The following is a 21,910-nucleotide window of genomic DNA, read 5'->3' on the forward strand; positions in this document are numbered from 1 at the left end:
AAAACGATGAGCAAATTACTCAACTTCCCATGGAAAATTACGGGTATATACAGCGGCACAAAAGAGCTCTTAGCCGGGGAAGAGAGCAGGAGGCCTCAGAAGCACCAATCACCTCTCCCGACTCCCCTTCCCACCTCGGCCCCTCCCCCCTGGCGACCCCCATCAAGCTGTCTCCCAGTCTTTGCACTCTGCCCACCCTTTCCACAGCTCTGCTACCCTCCCCTTCTACTTTCCCAACACTTCTCAGAGCTGCTCCTCAAACTATGAGGGCACCCAGGGCCCCTCGAAGCCCTGTGATAACCCGGGAGCCCGCGGCCGTCTAGTAACAAGGAAGCGCCACCCTCCCCACCTCAGCGCCTTCTCATTGGCTGGTCCAGTAACAAGGACGCGCCACCCTCCTCACCTCAGCGTCTTCTCATTGGCTGGTCCAGTAACAAGGACGCGCCACCCTCCTCACCTCACCGTCTTCTCATTGGCTGGTCCAGTAACAAGGAAGCGCCACCCTCCCCACCTCAGCGTCTTCTCATTGGCTGGTGCTTGCCCTTGAGTGCCGCCTCCCCACTGCGCAGGCGCACCACAGGCTTCCCCCCCCCCCAAGTCCTTTGAGGGCCGGTGCTAGAACTTTCTGGTGGGCCGAGCTTGGCTTGAGTGTTAAAGTTTCCTCTTCCTCTTTGTTTTCTGTAACTAATGCTTGCTAGGGAAACTTTCACAGTCCTGCAAGTCCTCTGCTTATAGTGTGGTTATTTCCCGGGCAGCCCACGGAAGTTGGACATTGTGGCAAGTTGAAAATGCCGCCTGGGAGCTGCCGCCTGGCTCCCCCGAGGGCACAGCGTGCCCGGTCCACTCTCGGGGGGCTTCTTGCTGTCACACCAGCACTTCGTGAAGTCGAAAAATCGTAAGTTGAATTATCGGAAGTTGGGAACCAACTGTCCATAAAAGTGAAAAGGGGCAATTTTTAATTTTTATTTTTTTAGATATTTATTTATTTATGCATACAAGAACCAGGGTGTAAGCCAGAGGTGTGGGGTGAGAGGGGGCGGGGTGAGAGGATTCACCAGAGAGAGCGGGGAACAGAACAGGCAGATGCACTGAAATACACTGCTGAGGGGAGCAGCTGGCGAGGCAGGAGAGGTCTGCTGTGCCATGTGGGCAGCTCCCTGGCCAGCTGGGGATCGAACTTGTGCTGCAGTGGCTGGTGATAGCTTGACAGTGCTGGCTTTAACTCCTGCGACACCAGGGAGGCCCACTGGGGGGAGGGAGTGGGGACAATTTTTTAAAAAACCATGCTGCCCCTCCGGGATCCTTGTGCCTAGGTGGAATTAAGAGCTGTATGTGCATTTAAAGCATTGGAATCCAGTTAAAGTAGAAGTCATCGTAATAATAGGTCACTTTGGTTGATATTTTCTATGGGCACTATACTGAATTCTCTACATTTAGCACTGTACCATACTTTTCCCATATTACAGTTGAGAAACTGGCCTTACAAAGGATAAGTAGTTTCCTGTAGCTCTTACAGTTAAGAATTAAGTGATAGGACCAGATTTGAAACCAAGTCTGACCCCAGAGCCTGTGTTCAGCCTCTTCTTTGTACAGCATGGTTTTTACATCCAGAGGCTGTTTTCCTTCTGCTTTGGGAATAGTTCCCAAGACATAACCTCTCATCATTTTATGACTTCTGTGCAATATTCCTGGTCAGTGGATCTTTAGGATATGGGAAACCCCAAGTGAGGACTGGGTTGACTCCTTTGGAAAAGGCTTGGAAGGCCTGAGTGAGAGCTAGCCATTCTAACCTGTCTCCAAGGTCTAGAGCTCAAAGAGGCTGCCCCTGAGGGTGAGTGGTTCCTCCTGGGAATGAGTGACCTGGTAGTCACAGCTACATGTGCTAACAAATAAGAGTGACTGTCTTCGGTAGGGCCTGGGCTAGATGCCAGGCAATTAATAGACATTATTTCAGTCAGCTCTCCCAGTAACTCTACAAGGTAGGTGAAATGATTTGTCCAAAGCCAGTGTTGTTAGAATTCAAACCCAGGCCCGCTTGCTTTTCTGTAAAAATATAGCAGTCACTAAGAGTGTGATGTGCCAGGTCCTCTGCTGGCATTTGTCCATGTATAATTGTTTCATTGCATCTGCACAGTAATCCTGACAAGAAGATGCCATGATCTCCCTTTTACACATGAAAAAGCTAAGGTTCAGAAAAATTCAGTACTTTACTCAAGCTTAATAGCCTGTAGGAAGGGGACACAATAGCCACACCCTGAGTGATTGATTCCTCACAGGGTGCCTTGTCTGCAGTCCCACACCAGGGGCAAAGTTTTTTTTTTTTAAAGATTTATTTATTTATTTATACAAGCACTGGGTACAGTCAGAAGTGTGGGAGGGTGAGAGAATTCACCTGAGTCAGAGTGAGGAACAGAGCAGGCAGAAGGACCGAAGTACACTGCTGAGGGGAGCAGCGGGCGGCAGGAGAGGTCTGCGCGCCATGTGGGACCCTCCTCCAGTGGCCGGGGAGCAGCCGGGGATCGAACCGGCGCTGCAGAGGCTGCGGGCAGCTGCGCAACCCAGCGCTCAACTGCTGCGCCACCGGGGAGGCCCCAGAGGCAAAGTTTTGATCTGCATTGAGGGTTTGGCTCAGAGCTAGGTTCAGCCTGGGCAGGCACTTATTTAAGGACCAGGTAACAACTGAAGTCTGAAATTTATTCAGGACCTCTGGTTCTTCCTTTGACATCCACTCTGGGGTGAACAGAGCAAGGCCCCAAAAGGAGGCAGCTGCTTCACTTCAGCAAGGGGGTCACAAGAGGTATTTCTTGTGCTTTAGTCTCTCCATCCTGTATGTCTGGAACCTGCTGAATCTTTGATTCTTTTGAGTTTATGTAAAAGAAAATTATCCTGTTCTACTGACTCAGTGGTAGAAAGAACTTTAAAAGAGAGTTACTAGTGTTACTTTTTGTTTGATGCTTCTCTGTGCCTGTTTCTTCCTCTGTCTCTCAGGATTTCATAAGGTCTTAGGGAGGAGAGACAAAGTAATGGAAGTGGTAGTAGAAGGACTGGAATAAATAGGTTATGGTTCTGAACACTTCAGCAGTTCTCAAAGTGTAGTCTTGGGACGCCATCATTTCAGGAGTCAGCAGGGTCACAACTATTTTCATAATAATGATAAGATGTTATTTGTCTTTTTCACTCTTGTTTTCTCTCAAGTATACCGTGTATTTTTCCAGAATATGAAGCTCCTGGACAAACTTCATTCATTGCATTCAGATTGTTGCATTCATTGCAGTGGTTTGAATAAAGAAGCAAGTAAGAGAAGTATGTCTTCTATGAAGACAGAAAGTTGGTAGACTTGCAAAGATGTGAAAACAATCCTACTTTTTTTGAATATGTAATTCTTTATATATTTCATATGTAATGGGTTTATTTTTAAAAACAAATTAAGTGTCTTTAATAAAAAGTTCTCAGTTTTTATTTATTAAAATTGATTTACAACACTGATTATGATCTAGGGATCTGTTTTAATTTCTAAGGAGGTAAATATTATTTTTTGATTTTATATATTTTTTGCATCATTTTTCATTTTTGTACAATGTGTGCATTTTCATCTTGGTTATAGTCCCGTACAATTCCCACCACCCTTGTTCTGATCCTCTTCCCTGCTCCCCCTGCCCTGCTCCCTCCCCCCCCCCAGTGTGTCTCTGGTTTATAGTTGCTTGTTGATTTTGATTTTTACTTTATTATAATTAGTCTTTTTCCTGATCCTTTATTTAGGTTTTCTAAATTCCCGCTATGAGTGAGACAATCCAGTATTTTTCTTTTTCTTTCTGGCTTATTTCACTGAGCATGATCCCTTTCAGCTCCATCCAGGTTGCTGCAAATTGCACGAGTTTATCTTTTTGATTGCTGAGTGATATTCCATTGTGTATATGTACCACATCTTCTTGATCCAGTCATCTATTTTTGGGCATTTGTGTTGTTTCTGTAGCTTAGCTATTGTAAATAGTGCTGCTATAAACATAGGGGTGCATGTGCCCTTTTGAATTAATGTTTTTGTGTCCTTTGTAAATACCTAGGTAAATACCTAGGAGTGGAATTGCTGGATCATATGGAAGCTCCATTTTTAGCAGACTGAGGAATCTCCACACAGCGCTCCATAGTGGTTGGACCAATTTGCACTCCCTAAGGTGGTAAATAATGGCAGATATTGTCCACCTAACCATAAGCTCTCTGGGATTCTCAATTCTTTCCAAGAATGTAAGAGTAGAGAAACCAAAAAGTTTGAGAACTGCCTTAGATCCATTAACATCACATCAACATTATATTAGACCTAACTGTGAGTGGTGCCAAAGATTTCTGGATGAACCATTGGTCTGTTTATATCACGGTAGTTTGCATTTTCTGTAGTCTCATGCACATGGATTCATATATAGGTATCCTTTTGTCCCTGCCTTCTTTCACTCTGTTGTTGGTTTTGAAACTCCTCCATATTAATGTGTTGAGGTGATTTGAACTCTGGTTCTGCCACTTAGTGACTGTGAGAATATTAACCTGTCTGTTCTTCAGTGAGGAAACAATAAACAAATTTCTATCTTGCATAGTTGTGAAGATAAAATGAATAGAAGTAAATAAAACAGTTCAGTTCCTGGTACTTACTGGATGCTTGATAAATAGTAGTTATTTTTGAATGTATGTTTGGGGTAGGAATTAAGGAGGGTAACTAGTACAGCATGGGGATAGGGGAGAATCTTGTTTAGACTGATTTGATAGCTCAGGTTTAACTATTTGTTTAACTTTTTTTTACTTGCACACCCAAAACCTCCACACATGGCAACCTGACCAGGAAATTTTTCTTTAGTGAGGGCTGGGGACATGGAAATTTGTAGCTTTGAAAGCCTTGCCAGTTTGGAGTTATCCTCCTGGAAAAAAACAAAATCCTACTAGGTTGCTTTGAAAATGGAAAAGATGTATTCCTTCTTCATCCTTGATTCCAAATCCAACTGGCCAGGCTAACTAACACTTGGAATGGTAACACCTTGTCTGGGGATTGGGTGGATACTTCAGAAGGTTCTTGGCCAGAGGAAATGGGAGATTGAGGTTTTCTCTATGAGCCTGGGTTGGGACAGAAGTTGTCGAGCTGAGGAGTTTCTCAGAGAGTCCGAACAGTATCCCCTGCTTCTCAGCCTTTCTAAGCACCAAGGGCCATGGAGACCTGCTATAGTCATGTTGTGTTTGCTACTGGCACGAAGCTTCTTGTATCCTCATGCTACCGGGAGGTAACTGCTTTTTCTTAAGCCTGAAGACACAGTCTGGGAGAGAAAAAAAACACACACACAAAGAGGACATGAGAGAAGAAGAGAGGGGGGGGGGGTGAGAGAGAGGGTTGAATTGATCGCTGTCTGTTCAGGTCTAGCTGGAAAACACAAAGAAGTGAAAAGGCTTCTTGGTTGGTGTGCTTTTCTTCATGTTTTTCCCAGGGTTTGAAGTGGGGAGGGAGGGATGGGAAAAAAGAAAAGAAGAGGTGGTGGATTGGCAAGGCCTGAGCAGAAGCAGCACAAAGCCTTTAGGGTTGGGAGCTGAGAGTAAGTTGGTGATTCTGGGACCCTCTAGGATCACCTCATTGCTGGCCAGTCCTTTCCTTCCCCAGAGACTCTGACTAGGGTGATGCTGCCAGTAGTGCATTTTGAAAGAAGAAAAACCAAGTAGCTGAAACCTGTCCATCCCTGCTCTAGGGAAAAAGCCACCACCATATTAACTTTTCTTCCATTTGGAGGTGGATGTTGGTTTTATCTTTTTCCAGTGTAGTCTTCGCAAACTTTTATTCAGTTTTTACTTTGTGTCGGGCATTATCCCAAGTGCTTTGCACATGTTTTCTTGATTAATCTTTACAACGACCTTGTGAGGTATGGGTTCTGTTATAACTCTCATTTTACAGATGAAGAAACACTTAGAAAGGTTAAATATAATTCCTTCTAGCTCCATCCATGTTGCCGCCAATGGCATTAGTTTATCTTTTTTGATTGCTGAATAGTGTTCCATCGTGTATATATACTACATCTTCTTGATCTAGTCATCTATTTTTGGGTATTTGGGTTGTTTCCAGGTTTTACCTAAAAAAAAAAAAAAAAAAAAAAAAAGGATAAGTAAAGGATCTAAGGTCATGTAACTAGTAAATGGCAGAACCTTGCCTTGTTTTGGAGTCTGAATGCTGAGACTGCATACTTAAGCATTGTATTACGCGTATTGTCTCTTTAATAGCTCATAGGTTACTATTACTCAGGTGGGAGGAGGGTTGGAGTTGGGAAGAAAAGAGATGGAGGAAGGGGAAGTGTAAAAGCAACTACAGTTAGTGTGTATGGACCATACCAGCAAGTTGAAATAAATGCTTCAGTAGCTAAAGAAGGGAATACTTCTACAAGCCTGGAATGAAAGAGTTGAGGAAGTCTTTTTTGCTTTTTGAGAAAATATATCTTTTTGAAAGGTTAAAAGGTTAAAATGCAGTGCTTACTGCCTGGAAACAAAGCAAGCTGTGCCATTTACCAGCACTATAGCCTTGGTCAAGTGACTTACCATCTTGAGATTCCAGCTCCTCAACTATAAAATGAAGATACACACATTCCTTCCACAAATGTTTACTGGGAGCTGTTTTGTGTCAGGCAGTATTATAGGCAACAGAGATATATTAGTGAATAAGACAGACAATGACTTTGTACTTGCAGGGTTTACATTCCAGTGGGGTAATAATTGCACCTAATTCATGAGGCTGATGTGTCTGGGACATCCTAGGTCCTCGCTCCTATCATTTCTTACTTCAGTTCAAGCTCCATTTCTTTGAAGAAGTCTTCCTCAACCTGCCTGACCAGATCAATTTCTATGAGCCTTTATAACACTTAGCATTGTTATAAGTTGTTTGATTCTCTGACCAAAGTCTGTAAACACCATGAAGGCAAGCGCAGTGTCTGATTTTTTGCTTTAATTTGTTTTTTAACTCACCATTAAATACTAGTTGAATGAATAAATGAAATGAAATTATGCATATAAAGGATGTGGGGTGACCCTGGAGCAGTCAGCACTCAATGAAATACTAACTTTTATTATTACTTGACATTTAATGCTTCCTGACTTGGAAACTAAAGTAAGCCACATTTCCGCTTACCTGCCTTTGACCTTTTTGCCTACGTAACTGTTATTGTTTTTCCTTGTTGGTTCACCCTGAATTTTGTTTGATTGTTCACCCTTGTCCCTAGACTAGGAAGTGGTAGAATTGGGATTTGGATCTAAGCAGTTGGCTCCATAACTTTTGCTTTTAACCTTTGAAAAGGTCACATATTGGTAAATATTTGCAAATCATATTTCTGATAAGGAGTTAATATCTACAATATATAAAGAACTACAATTCAACAACAACAACTAAAACCAAATAACAGTTAAAAACTGGGCAAAGGGGGCCTCCCCTTGTGGCGCAGCGGTTGAGCACTGGGCTGCGAAGCTGCCTGCAGCCTCTGCAACACGGGTTCAATCCCTGGCCGCCGGCGAGGGTCCCACATGGCGCGCAGACCTCTCCTGCCGCCCACTGCTCCCCTCAGCAGTGTACTTCGGTCCTTCTGCCTGCTCTGCTCCCCGCTCTGGCTCTGGTGAATTCTCTCACCCTCCTGCGCTTCTGACTGTACCCAGTGCTTGTATAAATAAATAAATAAATCTTTAAAAAAAAAAAAAAAACTGGGCAAAGGACTTGGATAGACAGTTCTTTCGAGAAGATGTATAAACATCCGATGAACACATGACAGATGCTCAAAACCACTAATCACTAAGGAAATGTAAGCTAAAACCACAGTGAGATACCCCTTCACATCCACTAGGATGGCTACATTAAAAAAAAACAACTGGAGAAAAACATGTGTTGGCATGGATGTTGTGCACTATTGGTAAGCATGTAAGATGGTGTAGCTACTACACAAAACGTTATAGTAGTTCCTCAAAAAATTAAAAATAGACTTACCGTTTAATCCAGCATTCCACTTCTGGGTATATATATCCAAGGGAAGTGAAAACAGAGTCTTAGAGAGGTATTTGTATACTCATATTCATGGCATTATTATTTGCAGTACCCAAAAGATGGCAGCAACCCAAGTGTCCACTGACAGTTGAATGGATAAATAAAATGTAGTATGTACTTACAATGGAATGCTACTTAGCCTTAAAATGGAAGGACATTCTGACACATGCTGCAGCATGAATGAAACTTGTAAGTAACAGATGGACAAATAGGGTATGATTGCACTTACATGATGTGTCTAGAGTAGTCAAAATCATGGAGACAGAAAATTGAATGGTGGTTGCTAGGTTTGGGAGAAGGAAAAATGGGTAGTTATTAATTAGTAGGTACAGAATTTTAGTTTTACAGGATGAAGATGGTGTTGGTACCACATGGATGGTGCATGGATGGTGGTGTTGGTACCACAACAATGAGAATGTACTGAATTTCATTGAATGGTATATTTAAAAATGGTTGAGGTGATAAATTTTATGTTATGTGTATCTAGCACAATTTTTGAAAAGTCAATCAAATTTTTTTTCACAAATAGTCACATTAGTATGGGAATTATACGTGTGTGTACATGTAAATTTACATACATAGAATCACATATTACAAATAAAGGGACTTCCTTAACCTCATTATCCCAGGTCTTCAGGCCCCCCAGTCACGTCAGTCCCTTTGATCTTTTTTTTTTGTAAGATTAATTTATGCATACAAGAACTAAGGTACAGGCCAGAGGTGGCAGGGCCGGGTGGGGGAGTGGTGGATTAAGAGGATTCACCAGAGACCGAGTGGGGAGCAGAACAGGCAGATTGACTGAAATACACTGCTGAGGGGAACAATGGGTGAGACAGGAGAGGTCTGCTGCGCCATGTGGGTCACCTCCCTGGCCGGGGATTGAACTTGCGCTGCAGTGGCTGTGGATTGCTTCATAGTTCTGCAACTTAACCCCTTGTGCCACCAGGGAGGCCCAATCCCTTTGATCTTACTGGTGATTTGTGTAAGGTGGGAATGTGACTCAATTCTGGCCATGAGGGTAAATCTGTTAGGTAGTTTCTGAGAAATGTTCCTCTGATAAACAGAAATACACAGATAGATATTATCTTGTCTACGTGAGAACTGCGCCAGCAATCTTGGCACCATGACAGGTGCTAATGGAGACTATTGACATGCTGAGGACGTCAGAATTGAAAAACAATTTGTCCAAAATGACAATTCAGTGATGGCATCACTGGATTCTAAATCAAAGACCCTGAGCTGTTACATAAAATTATAATGTTCTTGGGGCCTCCTTGGTGGCTCAAGAGGTTAAGATGCAACCTATGAAGCTATCCACAGCCACTGCAGCACAAGTTCGATCCCTGGCCAGGGAGCTACCCACATGGTGCAGCAGACCTCTCCTGACTCGCCTGCTGCTCCCCTCAGCAGTGTATTTCAGTCAATCTGCCTGTTCTGTTTCCCACTCTGTCTCTGGTGAATCCTCTCACCCCCACACCTCTGGCCTGTACCCCAGTTCTTGTGTGCATAAATAAATAAATATTAAAAAAATAAGAAAAGGTGGAGGTTATTTATCTCCTAATATTAAAAAAAAGATTATAATGTTCTTTATTGGTCAAGCCATTTGAGTTGGGTTTTCTGTAACTTGTGACCAAAGGCATCCTAACATTCGGAACGTCATAAAATCAGTACTAGGATCCTCTGGCCCTCTGAGTGCTTTTCCCTTGTGCAGCTTTCCCAAGTCAGAACAGATCCCTGCCATTGCTTGACAGCAGAAAGTCTTCAGCAGTCCCAGTGGGCAGCCCTTGCTAGTGACTGTGCAGGGCATGGACGGGAGTATCTCAGGACCTGGCCACTTCTAACCAATAGTCTTTCCTTCTGAGCCTTTCTTGGCCCAGCTCTGCTGCTTCCCTCCTTCATCTTTCACAGGCTTTACTGCCTCCACCCCACCCTGCTTGCACACCTCACTCTTCCTTAGTATGTGCTGACGATCAGAATGACTCCCTTTGAGGGATTTGTGCAGCCTGATCTGAAAATAAAAGACCTACTTTCTCCTCCTTGTCATTCTGTATCTTTCCAAATATATTCCTCATGTCTTGGGTCACAAAAGATCAGTTAGATCATCATTTAACAATTGTTAAGTGCTGTTCACACCAGGACTGTACCCGGGGCCTTACAGTCTGTATCTCATTTAATCCTCAGGGAAGTCCTATGAGATGGGTATACGTATACTTATTTAACAGATGAGGAAGTCAGGTTTTGAAATGTTAGGTAATATATCCAAGGTCACATTAGCAGAAGAAAGTGATCGATCTCATTTTATTTAGATCTAGTTGTCAGCCCTTCAGAGAACCCTGCTCTCCTGCCTAAAACACTTCCTTTCCCTTCATTATTCTCTAGTCCTTTCCCCATTTTATCACTCTCTGAAATTACAGTGGTGCTTGTCTGTCTTGTCTCTCTGAAAAGGGACATTTCTGGAACACTGATCCTGTCTGATTTACTGCTGAGTCCTCAGAACCTAGAACAGTATCTGCCCTGAGCAGTGCTCAGCTCGTCCCTGAATGAATATGTAAAGGAAACTCTGCTCTTCTTTAAGGCATGTTTATATCCATAGCTTGCAAGAAAAGTACATCACATTTGAATGACACACTACAGTTTGCATGGTGTTTCTACCGTGATCTCATTTGGTCCTTACAGAAATCTTTAGATAGGACTGACTGTAAGTCTTTCTTCAGGATCTTCTCACACTTGCTGGTCCTTCTGCCCTGGGGTGCTTTTCCCCTTTGTTCCATATCAGCATCACTCTCTACCTCCTTATGTTACTTCCTTAAAGCCGGCCTTGCTTGATCTCTCAGCCCATTTAAGAACCCATGTTCTTCACACCTCATAAGTCTATTGTAGTCCTTATCACAATGGTAGTTAAATAATTATGGCATTGTTTTATGACTGGCTTGTTTTATGACTTGGCCTAGCCACTGTGAGGACAGGGCTTTGTCATGCCTGTGTCATATGCCACTGTGCCTGAAACACTGTGATGCGCATTATCTCCAGCTCTGTATGTATGAATTATTTCCACTCAGTGGATGGGGAAATCAAAGACCTATCTTCTAGACAGATGGCTGGAAAACTTTTTTTTTAATTTGCAGTCATTTACATGTCTGTATAACGTTGGGATTACATTTTTACTCTTCCACTGTGCACATGCTCACTGACCCTCCTCCAAACCTCCGCTGCCAGTGTCCTGTCTCCTCTCTTCCACATTCCCTTCTCTGCCTCGCCCCCCAAAACTTTTTTTTTACTCACAGTCAGAAATTTGTTACTTATCACAGCCCTAGGAAACACATCTACACGCACATGCAGTAGTTCTTACCCTTATTGTGGACTAAGCACTGATTTTTTCTATTTTGTTCAACTTGATTTTATTAAAAATGTGTATTTCTAATCCACTTCATTGACTTCATGCCTGACTAATGTCTGAACAGCCTTGGCCTATGCAACCCACTCAAGGTCACCTAACGGGTATAGTGGTGATCAGGATAATAATCCTGTATTCTCCCACAACCTACACTCTGGAGGGTTCTTGTCCTAAGACAAGACTGTCACAGTCTTCTGTCATTTTTGATAATCAGAGAACAAATTCACTCTTTGGTTTTTAGCCTCAGTGAAGGCAATGCTAGTATCACCATTCACAGGCATTTCGATTAGGTTTGTCCAGAGACCTCAGCTCTCTTCAATGCAGCTGTCCAGAAGGTTCTTCCTAGACACTCCAAAGGGAAAGATTTAGCTCTGATGAGTGGCACACCCACACTTGCTGGAATTCTCATTCGAATTACACCAAACATTAACATATGGACAAAGGCACATGGCATATTAAATGATTTACTGGGGTCAAAGATCAAGTCAATGGCAGGCCTGAAGTTAACCTGCCACACAGCCCCAGAGTCTGCTAGGCTAAGACATGAGGAAGCCGTGGCTGGGCAGTGCCGTCAGCCAAGGCCTGGTCAGCCTTCAGCCAGTTAATCTACAACAGCACCTTCTTTTCCTCCTGGAGGGAGGTTTGACTTGAACTCCTGGGAGACCTGCATTCTTGGAATCTAGATTTCTCTCCTTCAGAGTTTAAATTAGCTGGTGTTGGACGCAGAAGCCTAGAGAAAGCTGAAACTTGTTTATTTATTCTTTTATTCCTGGGTTTATAATTTGACCTAAAATACTGTATGTCTGTACATGTGTTGATCTCAGAAAATATTTGAGCTTGCCTGCTTCTCAGGCCGTGTTGGCAGGCAGCTGTTAAAGCCATCAGCAATGTTTGCTTCCAGTTACAAAAGAAAACATTCTCTATTTGGGGCTCTGTTGTTGTTTTTTTCTTTCCTGATTTAAAAGGGGAAATATGTTTCCCAGTAGAGATGTGGGGCTGCTCCCAGCCCCTTTCAGGGCTAAGAGTGGCTAAAAAACTTTTTCAGTGCACCTGGTTCATCATTTTTCTAATACTTACAGTCTTCTCTACCTGTAGAAGTATCCCTAGGGGATTTGGTTTGAAATTATTTGAGCAACAGGGCAGGTTTCTTCCCCTTCTCTAGGGATACCAGTTTATGGTTCAACATCTCTTTCAAACTCTGGTGTGTATTTAGCTAAGAAAGAGTCAGGTTGTGTCCCATTATCAGGTGCACTGACGAAATAACTGCTGATGGGCCCACAAAAACACGAGTAATTCTAACCTCTACCCAGAACCTTTAAAGGAATGCACAAACCCTAACCTTGCTTTGGTGCTTTGGAGAGACCATCTGGGGGAAAACTTCATTTCCCAATATATATTTGAAATTGAGAGTTCCTCTGACTGGGAAGTAGGAAAAGCCATATGGCAAATGTGGGGTCACATATGCAAATATTTGTTTCAGAGAAACATTTTAAACATGATAAGTACACTCTTGAAGGACTGCCCTGTACCCTGGGGACACGAACTGAAGGAGTTGAGGTGAAGAGGACTGAAGAACAGAGAGTCAGACAGTGGCTGGGAAACAGGATACAGGCAGGATGACTTGCTGGAGGTAGGAGGTGCCTTTGCAGTGTCAGGGCGAAGTTCAGCAACCAGTGGGAAGCAGGAGAGGCAGAAGGTTTGAAAATGAAGAATGGAAGCCTCCAGGGGGAAAAGTGGCTGCCTAAATGAAAGAGGCCTGGAATAAAACAGGACTTACCAATAGTCCCTCAGGAATACCAGGATGGCTAGAATTGCTCGACTGACAGCTTTGACTCAGAATTTAAGACGAGATCTGGGCCACTACATGTGAATTTCTGACTGAAGGTCATAGTCAAGTTGAAACTGCCAACCATCAAGCTAATGTGCTCATCACCTGAACCACATGATGCTAAGAAACAAGACTTTTATATGGTATCTTTTTTAAAAATTGCAAACTATAATCGTTCATTCCTGGTATGTGCGAAAGCAGTTGGCTTTTATATACTGACCTTCTAACACAGACCCTTTCTGCATTTCTTTAGATCTTTGATTTCTTTTATCAGTGTTGTATAGTTTTCTACATATAGATTCCTATACATTTTTTTTAGATTTATACCTAAGTATTTTTGGTACTATTGTAAATGGTGTTTAAAAAAAATTCAAATTCTGTTTTTCTTTGCGGGTCTTTAGGAATGCATAAAAAAGCAGACTTTTATCTTCTCAACTGCCATTTTGAGCTTCTACCCAAAGATACTTTTCGTGAAAGAAGGTTGGGGCAGGATGGGTCAGTAATCACAGCTGTCCCGTTCCCCTTCTTTCTCACTCTGTAAATATTTGTTTATTTCATTTGACTGAGTTGATGTCATGCTAAAGAACAGCTGGGGAGAATGGGGTACTGTTGAGATACAAGGGAAAATGCCTGAGTCTCAAGGTTAAGATCTTTGGAGGAGAGATGTTTGAACTCTTAGTGTCTGAGATAGAATGGCAAGTGTGGGAAAATAAGTGGTAACAGCATTGTGAGGCAGGGAGAGAGCTCGGCACCAAATGATGTGGCTGAAGAGGAAAGCATATTTTGCCTGTGGTCACATGTAACAATCTACCAAAATAGCATGTGAATTGATATTTGAGATGAAACCCCTGTTTGTTTGACCTAGAATAATTAGAGTATAATAAGTCATTGCTATGTTAATACTTATGCTAATGTGTTTCAATAAACAGTGATCACAAACATGAATAGTCTCTGCACAACTGGGGTTTGTTTCTGACATGAGGCTTTTTGGTTGTGAGAAAAGTGGGACTTTCAGTTGAAACTGGGTTGAGAGAAAAATGGGAAGATTCTATACCTCATGCTTTTATCTCCCGTGGCTAGCAAGGTACAGGGGAAGTAGTTCTCAGTTGATGTGTATTGAACAAATCTGGAAGCAATTCAGCAAAGCTGACTTTGGTGCCCAAGTGTCCAAGAAGGGGAGGGGCAAGGCAGAGATGAATTTAAGCAATTATTATCAACAGAATCTAGAGTAACAGCGAAATCAAGATTCAGGTGGCTTCCAGGGCTTCTTCCTGGGACAAGTAGACCAACGCTCTGGGCAGAAAGGCTGTTATTTACTCAGTGATCAAGGTAGTTGAAAGTCATGGCTCTGTCTTGGGTGGCAGGTAAACTGTAGAATCATCCCTTCCCTACATCTCATGAATATCTACCCAGCTGTCCGGGATGAAATGTGTAGATGGAGGTATACTGGTGTGCTGGAGGACCATGGAATGACAGAATGACCCTTAGAATCTCTTCTGATTGTAACAGGATGGTCCCCAGGAAAGGGGGAGGTTCCAGGTTTCCTGTCCCACCCAAAAGGTGGGTGCAGCTGAGCAAAAAGAGAAGAAGCTAAAGAAGAGACTGAAGAAGGAAGGAAACAGGATGGAGAGCCAGGAGGAAACCTGGAGGAGACACATGAAATGAAAAGACATGTAAAAAAACTGCTCTTGCCTTTTGGTCGTAGACTGGGTGACACAGATGTGGGTGAGAGACCCATGGGGAGGTGACCATGGCGGTTTTTATCTTAATTTTAATTTTGCTCTTTTTCTTCTGGGCTTGTCTGGTTGTTTCTGATCCTTTTCTGTGGGTCCCCACTGGAAGATGCTTTAGACTTGTGGCAGGCTTTGGGGCCTTGCTTTGGGCCAATCCCATTTGGATGGAGTTTTACCCACGAGGGGACGGGTAACTTTGGGTGCTTGATTTAGAAACTAGATTCTTTGCCTTTCCTGTATTGTTTCTTAATTGTATTAAAGTTCCTTCCCATTAAAGTCTCATATGTTTTGTGTTGATGGGGCGGATGGCAGAACCCATTTAGAGCAGGCAGGTTTGCGGGGTCTGGGCTGCCCCTCTCCCTGCCCTGTAACATAATCAGGGTCACCTGATTCCCTTGAACTGCGCTTGAAGAGTTGTGCCTTTGCTGGAGGGATCCTAGTTTTATGGAGGGCTGAGAACACCTGTGGAGGTTTGTACTGTTGTTTTTTTTTTTTACACTGATGTCTTATTTGGTTCCCCTATATTCCTGTTATAAGTGAAACCATCTGATATTTTTCTTTTTCCTCCTGGCTTATTTCACTGAGCATAATTCCTTCTAGCTCCATCCACGTTGCTGCAAATGGCATGAGTTTATCTTTTTTGATTGCTGAATAAGTACAAAACACAACAAAGCAAAAAAAGACAATTATAAATCAGAGACATACTGCAGGGAGGAGGAGGGGGAGGGAGGGAGGGAGGGAGGAGCACAGGGGACTGAGGTGATGGTGCACGGGTACATTGGGAAAGGAAATTCTATGGGGACTAAACCTGAGGAGGTTGGGGGAAGCAAATATTGTTTAAAAATGAACAATGATGGGCCTCCCTGGTGGTGCAAGGGGTTAAGACGCAACCTATGAAGCTATCTGCAGCCACTGCAGCATGAGTTCGATCCCTGGCTAGAGAGCTACCCACATGGCACAGCAGACCTCTCCTGACTCACCCGCTGCTCCCCTCAGCAGTGTATTTCAGTCAGTCTGCTTGTTCTGTTTCCCACTCTGTCTCTGGTGAATCCTCTCACTCCCCACACCTCTGGCCTGTACCCCAGTTCTTGTACGCATAAATAAATCTTAAAAAAATTGAACAATGATGTAAAAAATATAATAATAATAAAAATTAAAACAACAACAACAACAACAAACACCTGACCTCCCAGTGGTGCAGCGGGTTGAATGCAGTGTTGTGAAGCTGTCTGCAGCCTCTGCAGTGCTGGTTCGATTCCTGGCCGGCCAGGGAGATTCCCACATGGCGTGGCAGACCTCCCCTGTCGCGCCCTGCTGCTCCCCTCAGCAGTGCTTTCGGGTCCATCTGCCTGTTCAGTTCCCTGCTGTGTCTCTGGTGAATCCTCTCGCCCTCTCACGCCTCTGGCCTGTACCCCAGCTCTTGTATAAATAAATAAATCTTTAAAAAAAAAAAAAAGACAACCTGTGGAGGTGGAGTTGCTAGTCCCTGAGCCTTGAGGTAACAAGTGCAATGGAGAACCATTTCTAAAGGCTGCTCTGAGTCACAGCTAATTAAGGCATAAGGGAAATGATGTCTTTCCACCACAGGCCTAGGTTTCATTCTGTACCCCAATCAAATATTTTCCGCATGGTTCTCACCTGGAAAATTTCCCAGAGAATTGGCATATCACGTACATTTTTTTCATTCCTCTATAAACACAAAAGAGATTTCTGGAGGTGGTTACTGTATCCAGGAATGCCAGCATTTTCTTCTTAGGGAAGGACCTAACATTCAGCAATTATATTACTTTAGAGAGGGACAAATGCCCATTAGCAGTTAAATATGGATGGAAATTTTCTTAGATGAGGCCCAGAGCATGAGATCTGAAATCAGTAGATCTGAATTTGGTTAACTTGTGGCCTTGGATGAATCACTTGACCTCTTTGAGTCTCTGAGAAGTATGGATGATAATAACAATAATATCCCTTCTGTTAACCTTAGGGGCTATTGCTGCAAACAAGGAAATGCTATACTTTAGTTATGATCATTCCTGGGATGAAATTGGTATCAACGGTCCCTGAAAATACCTTAGGAAAGAGTCCATTTAGAAGGACTTAACGCAAATGTACATATTTTAGGCAGGTCATGAAGCTCTGAGGGAATTAAAAGGATCAGTCAATAAATATTTACTATCTATTATGTATAAAGCATTCTTGGCCCAGAGGGGAAAAGTGGGATGGGTAGAAAGGTAATAAGCATTGTTTCTGTCCTTTGGTGGAGAAGACAAATAAAAGTATGACCAGTACCAGGTAGATTGACAAATGTTGAATGAATAGTCCAGTCAGATAGTGCTAAGGATTTTCATGGGAGGGATTTCAAGGGGGTGAAAACATGAGTTTCGTTTGATGGATGGGTGGGATGCAGATGGGAGAAGACTTTTTCAGAAAAGAACAGGTGGGAACAAAGACTCTCAGCACAGGATAAACAAGACATTCACCTATCAAACACTCACTGCTTGTTCTACATTGTGCTGCTTTTGCATGCTACTTGTCCAGCGTAACATGTACATAATAACAGAGAATTAAGCTTTGTCAACCCTTTCTACTGATGAGGAACTTGAGGTTCAGCAAGATTATTGTTTTGTCCAAGGTTACATATTAAAGAAATGGTAGAGCTAGTCAGATTTTCTGACTCCCAAGTCCAAAAAATCTTTCCACAGTGTCTGCTGTTTGTTTGGGATCAGTTTGGATGGCATGGAGGTTTTCATTTTGGGGCAGTAAGGATGGAGAGAGGTCGGAGAGTACAGAATACTAAGTGCTAGCTGATCAGAGGCTACTGGACTTTGAATAGGGGAGCAACATAACCAAAGTTTGTTGAAGATTTCCAAGTTCAGGGCTTCCCCGTTGGCGCAGTGGTTGAGCTCTGGGTTGCGAAGCTGCCCGCAGCCTCTGCAGCGCTGGTTTGATCCCTGGCCGCCTGCGATGGTCCCACATGGTGCGCAGACCTCTCCTGCCACCCGCTGTTCCCCTCAGCAGTGTACTTTGTCGGTCTGCCTGTTTTGCTCCCCGCTCTGGCTCTGGTGAATTCTCTCACCCTCCCGCGCTTCTGACTGTACCCAGTGCTTGTATAAATAAATAAATAAATCTTAAAAAAAAAAAAAAAGATTTCCAAGTTCAAGGCTCTGTGGGGGCATAGGCTGTACCACCTAATAATAATTATTAATATTATTAAGTGTTTTGTTCAAGGTTACCTAATAAAGAAGTGGTAGAGCTAGTCAGATTATCTGAGTCCAAGTCCATAAGGGAGAAAGCAACTACCTTGTCATTTATTCTTGGCTGCTTCCACCTCTTGAGATTATTTTCTCGATTGTGTTATTCCTGGGCACACAGGAATCTGCACTTTCCACTCCAGAAGATAGCATCATATTTCAGTAATGGGCAAAGTGAAAGTGGTTCAGACTGATCCCAGATCCAGCAGTGAACTGAGGGGTAAAAGTGCCCACACACAGAGACTCTTGTAGCAACCAGATCACCGCCAAACCAAGCCTTCAGTAAGAGGTTTCTGTGTTATTTTCCTGAGACTTAATCCCTTGTGCCACCAGGGAGCCCCTAAAATACCTGTTTTCAATAATAAGAAATTGGTTGTGTAAATTATATCTTATACAGTAGAATGCTATGCAGCCATTAAAATGGTTCTTGTTGAAGGATATTTAATGACAAAAAAAGAGTCAAGATTATATTAAACTAAAGCTGAGGTCAATTTTTAATTTTTAAGAGTATATGATTGGCCTCCCGGTGGCGCAGCAGTTGAGCGCTGGGTTGCGAATCTGCCTGCAACCTCTGCAGTGCCGGTTCGATCCCTGGCTGCTCCCCGGCCACTGGAGGAGACCTCTCCTGCCGCCCATTGCTCCCCTCAGCAGTGTACTTCGGTCCTTCTGCCTGCTCTGCTCCCTGCTCTGGCTCTGGTGAATTCTCTTACCCTCCCTCGCTTCTGACTGTACCCAGTGCGTGTATAAATAAATAAATAAATCCTTTTTTTAAAAAAAAAAAAAAAAGAGTATATGCTCATGCTCATTAGAATGGCTGTTATTTAAAAAAAAAGCATATGGTGGTGTGGATATGGAGAAATTGGAACTCTTGTGCATTGCTGATAGGAATGTAAAATGACTCAGCCATTGTGGAAAACAGTATCATGATTTTTCAAAAAAATAAACCTAGAATTACCATTTGATCCTGCAATTCCACTTCTGGGTACATACACAAAATAACTGAAGGCAAGGACTCAAACAGCTGTTTGAATACCAGTGTTCATAGCAGCATTCTTCACAAAAGACAAAAAGAGGAAGCAATCCAGATGTCCGTTAAGGATGAATAACAAAATGTGCTGTATACATACGATGGGATATTATTATGCTTTTGAAAGAGATGAAGTTCTGACATGTGCTACAATATGGATGAACCTTGAAGACATTATGCTGAGTGAAATAAACCAGGATAGGACTAATAGTGTATGATTTCAGTTATTGAGTTACCTAGAAGTTGTCAAATCCATGGAGACATAAAGTAGAACAGTAGTTACCAGGCCTGAGGGTAGAAAAATAGGGAGTTACTGTTTAATGGGTACAGTTTGGGAAGTTGAAGAAATTCTGAAAGTGGTGGTGATTGGTGCAAGATTATGTGAATGTGTTTAATTCCACTGGGACTTAACCTTTAAAATGATAAATCTTTTTATGTATATTACCACAAAAAATTATTTTTAGAAAATTCTAAAAGGCCATATAGAAGGCTAAGTTGCAGATTATAGATGATTTTTTTTCAGTATCTTCTCTTTGATCTTTAAAATTAATTAGAAAAATTATTTTTAGTTACATGAGAATTATATAAATACTTCTTAACAAAAAATTAAACATTACCTCCCACAATCTCTTATACATGCATGCCTGAGCCCACTAAAATGGTAAGAATTGTTTTATAAATAGTTTATGTCATTTTAAACTTTTTTCACTCAATAGCATTTCTCAGATTTGATATCACTCTTTTCCAGTTTTATTTTTATTTTTTTTAAAAGATTATTTATACAAGAATTGGGGTACAGGCCAGATGCACAAGAGGGTGAGAGGATTTACCAGAGACAGAGTGGGGAACAGAACAGACAGACTGACGAAATACACTGCTGAGGGGAGCAGCGGGCGAGACAGGAGAGGTCTGCTGTGCCATGTGGGTTGCTCCGTGGCCAGCGGGGATTGAACTGGGACTGCAGAGGCTGCGGACAGCTTCACAGCGCTGTGCTCAACAGCCTGCACCACCAGGGAGGCCCTCCAGTTTTATTTTTTAATTATTATATATTATTCCACAGATGGATACATTATAATTTTTTTTTTTAAGAATTTTTTTTTTTAGGGCCTCCCCGGTGGCACAGCGGTTGAGCGCTGGGTTGCGAAGCTGCCCGCAGCCTCTGGGGCGCCGGTTCAATCCCCGGCTGCTCCCCGGCCACCAGAGGAGGGTCCCACATGGCGTGCAGACCTCTCCTGCCGCCCGCTGCTCCCCTCAGCAGTGTACTTCGGTCCTTCTGCCTGCTCTGCTCCCCGCTCTGTCTCTGGTGAATTCTCTCACCCTCCCGCCTTCTGACTGTACCCAGTGCATGTATAAACAAACAAACAAAACAAATAAATAAATAAATAAAACATGCCTCTATAAAAAAAAATAAATAAATAAAAAAGAATTTTTTTTTTTTTAATAGAGGCATGTTTTTATTTATTTATTTGTTTGTTTGTTTTGTTTATACATGCACTGGGTACAGTCAGAAGCATAGGAGGGTGAGAGAATTCACCAGAGCCAGAGTGGGAAGCAGAGCAGGCAGAAGGACCGAAGTACACTGTTGAGGGGAGCAGCGGGCGGCAGGAGAGGTCTGCGCGCCATGTGGGACCCTCCTCCGGTGGCCGGGGAGCAGCCGGGGATCGAACCGGCGCCGCAGAGGCTGCGGGCAGCTTCGCAACCCAGCGCTCAACCGCTGCGCCACCAGGGAGGCCCTGGATACATTATAATTTAACCAGTTACTTGTTGATGAACATTAGATTGTTGAATTGAGATTTTTTGCTATTGCAACTCATGCTGCAGGAACACAATTGAGGTTTTTTTAAACTGATACCAATAAAGTGTGTTACATTTGTAAAGAGGAAGTATATTTTAAAATATAAAATTATTTTTTAAATTTGAGCAGGAAAAAAGGTAGCGACTTAATGTCCCCGTTTTTTCTAGAGGCTGAGGTGCCCCAGGATGCCTATCACTTTTGAAGTATTAGGAATCAAGTAATAACACTTGATCTTCATTATTTTTTTCTCATGGAATTTAGAATAGTATAAATCCATCAACTCCCTAACTTTCAGGATCAAGTCAGAGGAACTGAGATATGGGGAGAGAGTGTTCAGCCCATAAAGGGGAGGAGGTGATAAGATAGATATCTCAGTCCTCACAGCACACCACATTCTTAGGTAGAAATGATACCATTTGATTTCTTGAAATAAGGCAGCCATATTAGCTCCTGTCACCACCTGATCTTCAGCTCCTAACCTTACACTTGGGATGCTGGAGACATTGGAATTAATGAGAAAATCAGCAAATTCCCAGCACCTTCTGCTTAGTGCCAGGTCATCTTTACCCACAGGTGCAACTGATTGTAAAATAAGTAAAGTTCTTGTATTCGACAAAATGGGTTACAATACAAAGGCTCTCCAGTTAAAAAAAAAAGAAAAGAAAAAGAAAAACTCCCCTCCCTCCTTCAAGTCTCTAATCTCATCTGTGAAAAAGAACTGTACTTTACTGTCCACAAAACAGTCTATTTTCAAAGTGAGAGGAGAATTGCTCTGAGAGGAGAGCCATCAGTAACTGGGATCGCGAATTCCTGCTTGTTTATAGAAAGCAGTGGCTAAGGGTAG

At 42.8% G+C, this 21,910-nt stretch overlaps 1 protein-coding gene across 1 annotated transcript in view; it reads left to right on the plus strand.

The window, feature by feature from the left end:
* Window positions 1-605: 605 nt before the first annotated feature.
* Window positions 606-21,910, plus strand: part of FBXW4 (F-box and WD repeat domain containing 4) — a 116,250-nt gene continuing 94,945 nt past the window's right edge. Inside the window, exon 1 of the mRNA XM_054690345.1 lies at window positions 606-895. Coding sequence (XP_054546320.1) covers window positions 789-895 — 107 coding nt within the window. The 5' untranslated portion in view covers window positions 606-788. The remainder of the gene's footprint in view (window positions 896-21,910) is intronic.

Source organism: Talpa occidentalis, unplaced genomic scaffold (genome assembly GCF_014898055.3).
Source record: "Talpa occidentalis isolate TD23 unplaced genomic scaffold, MPIMG_talOcc4v2.1 talOcc4.8, whole genome shotgun sequence".
Classification (NCBI taxonomy): Eukaryota; Metazoa; Chordata; class Mammalia; order Eulipotyphla; family Talpidae; genus Talpa; species Talpa occidentalis.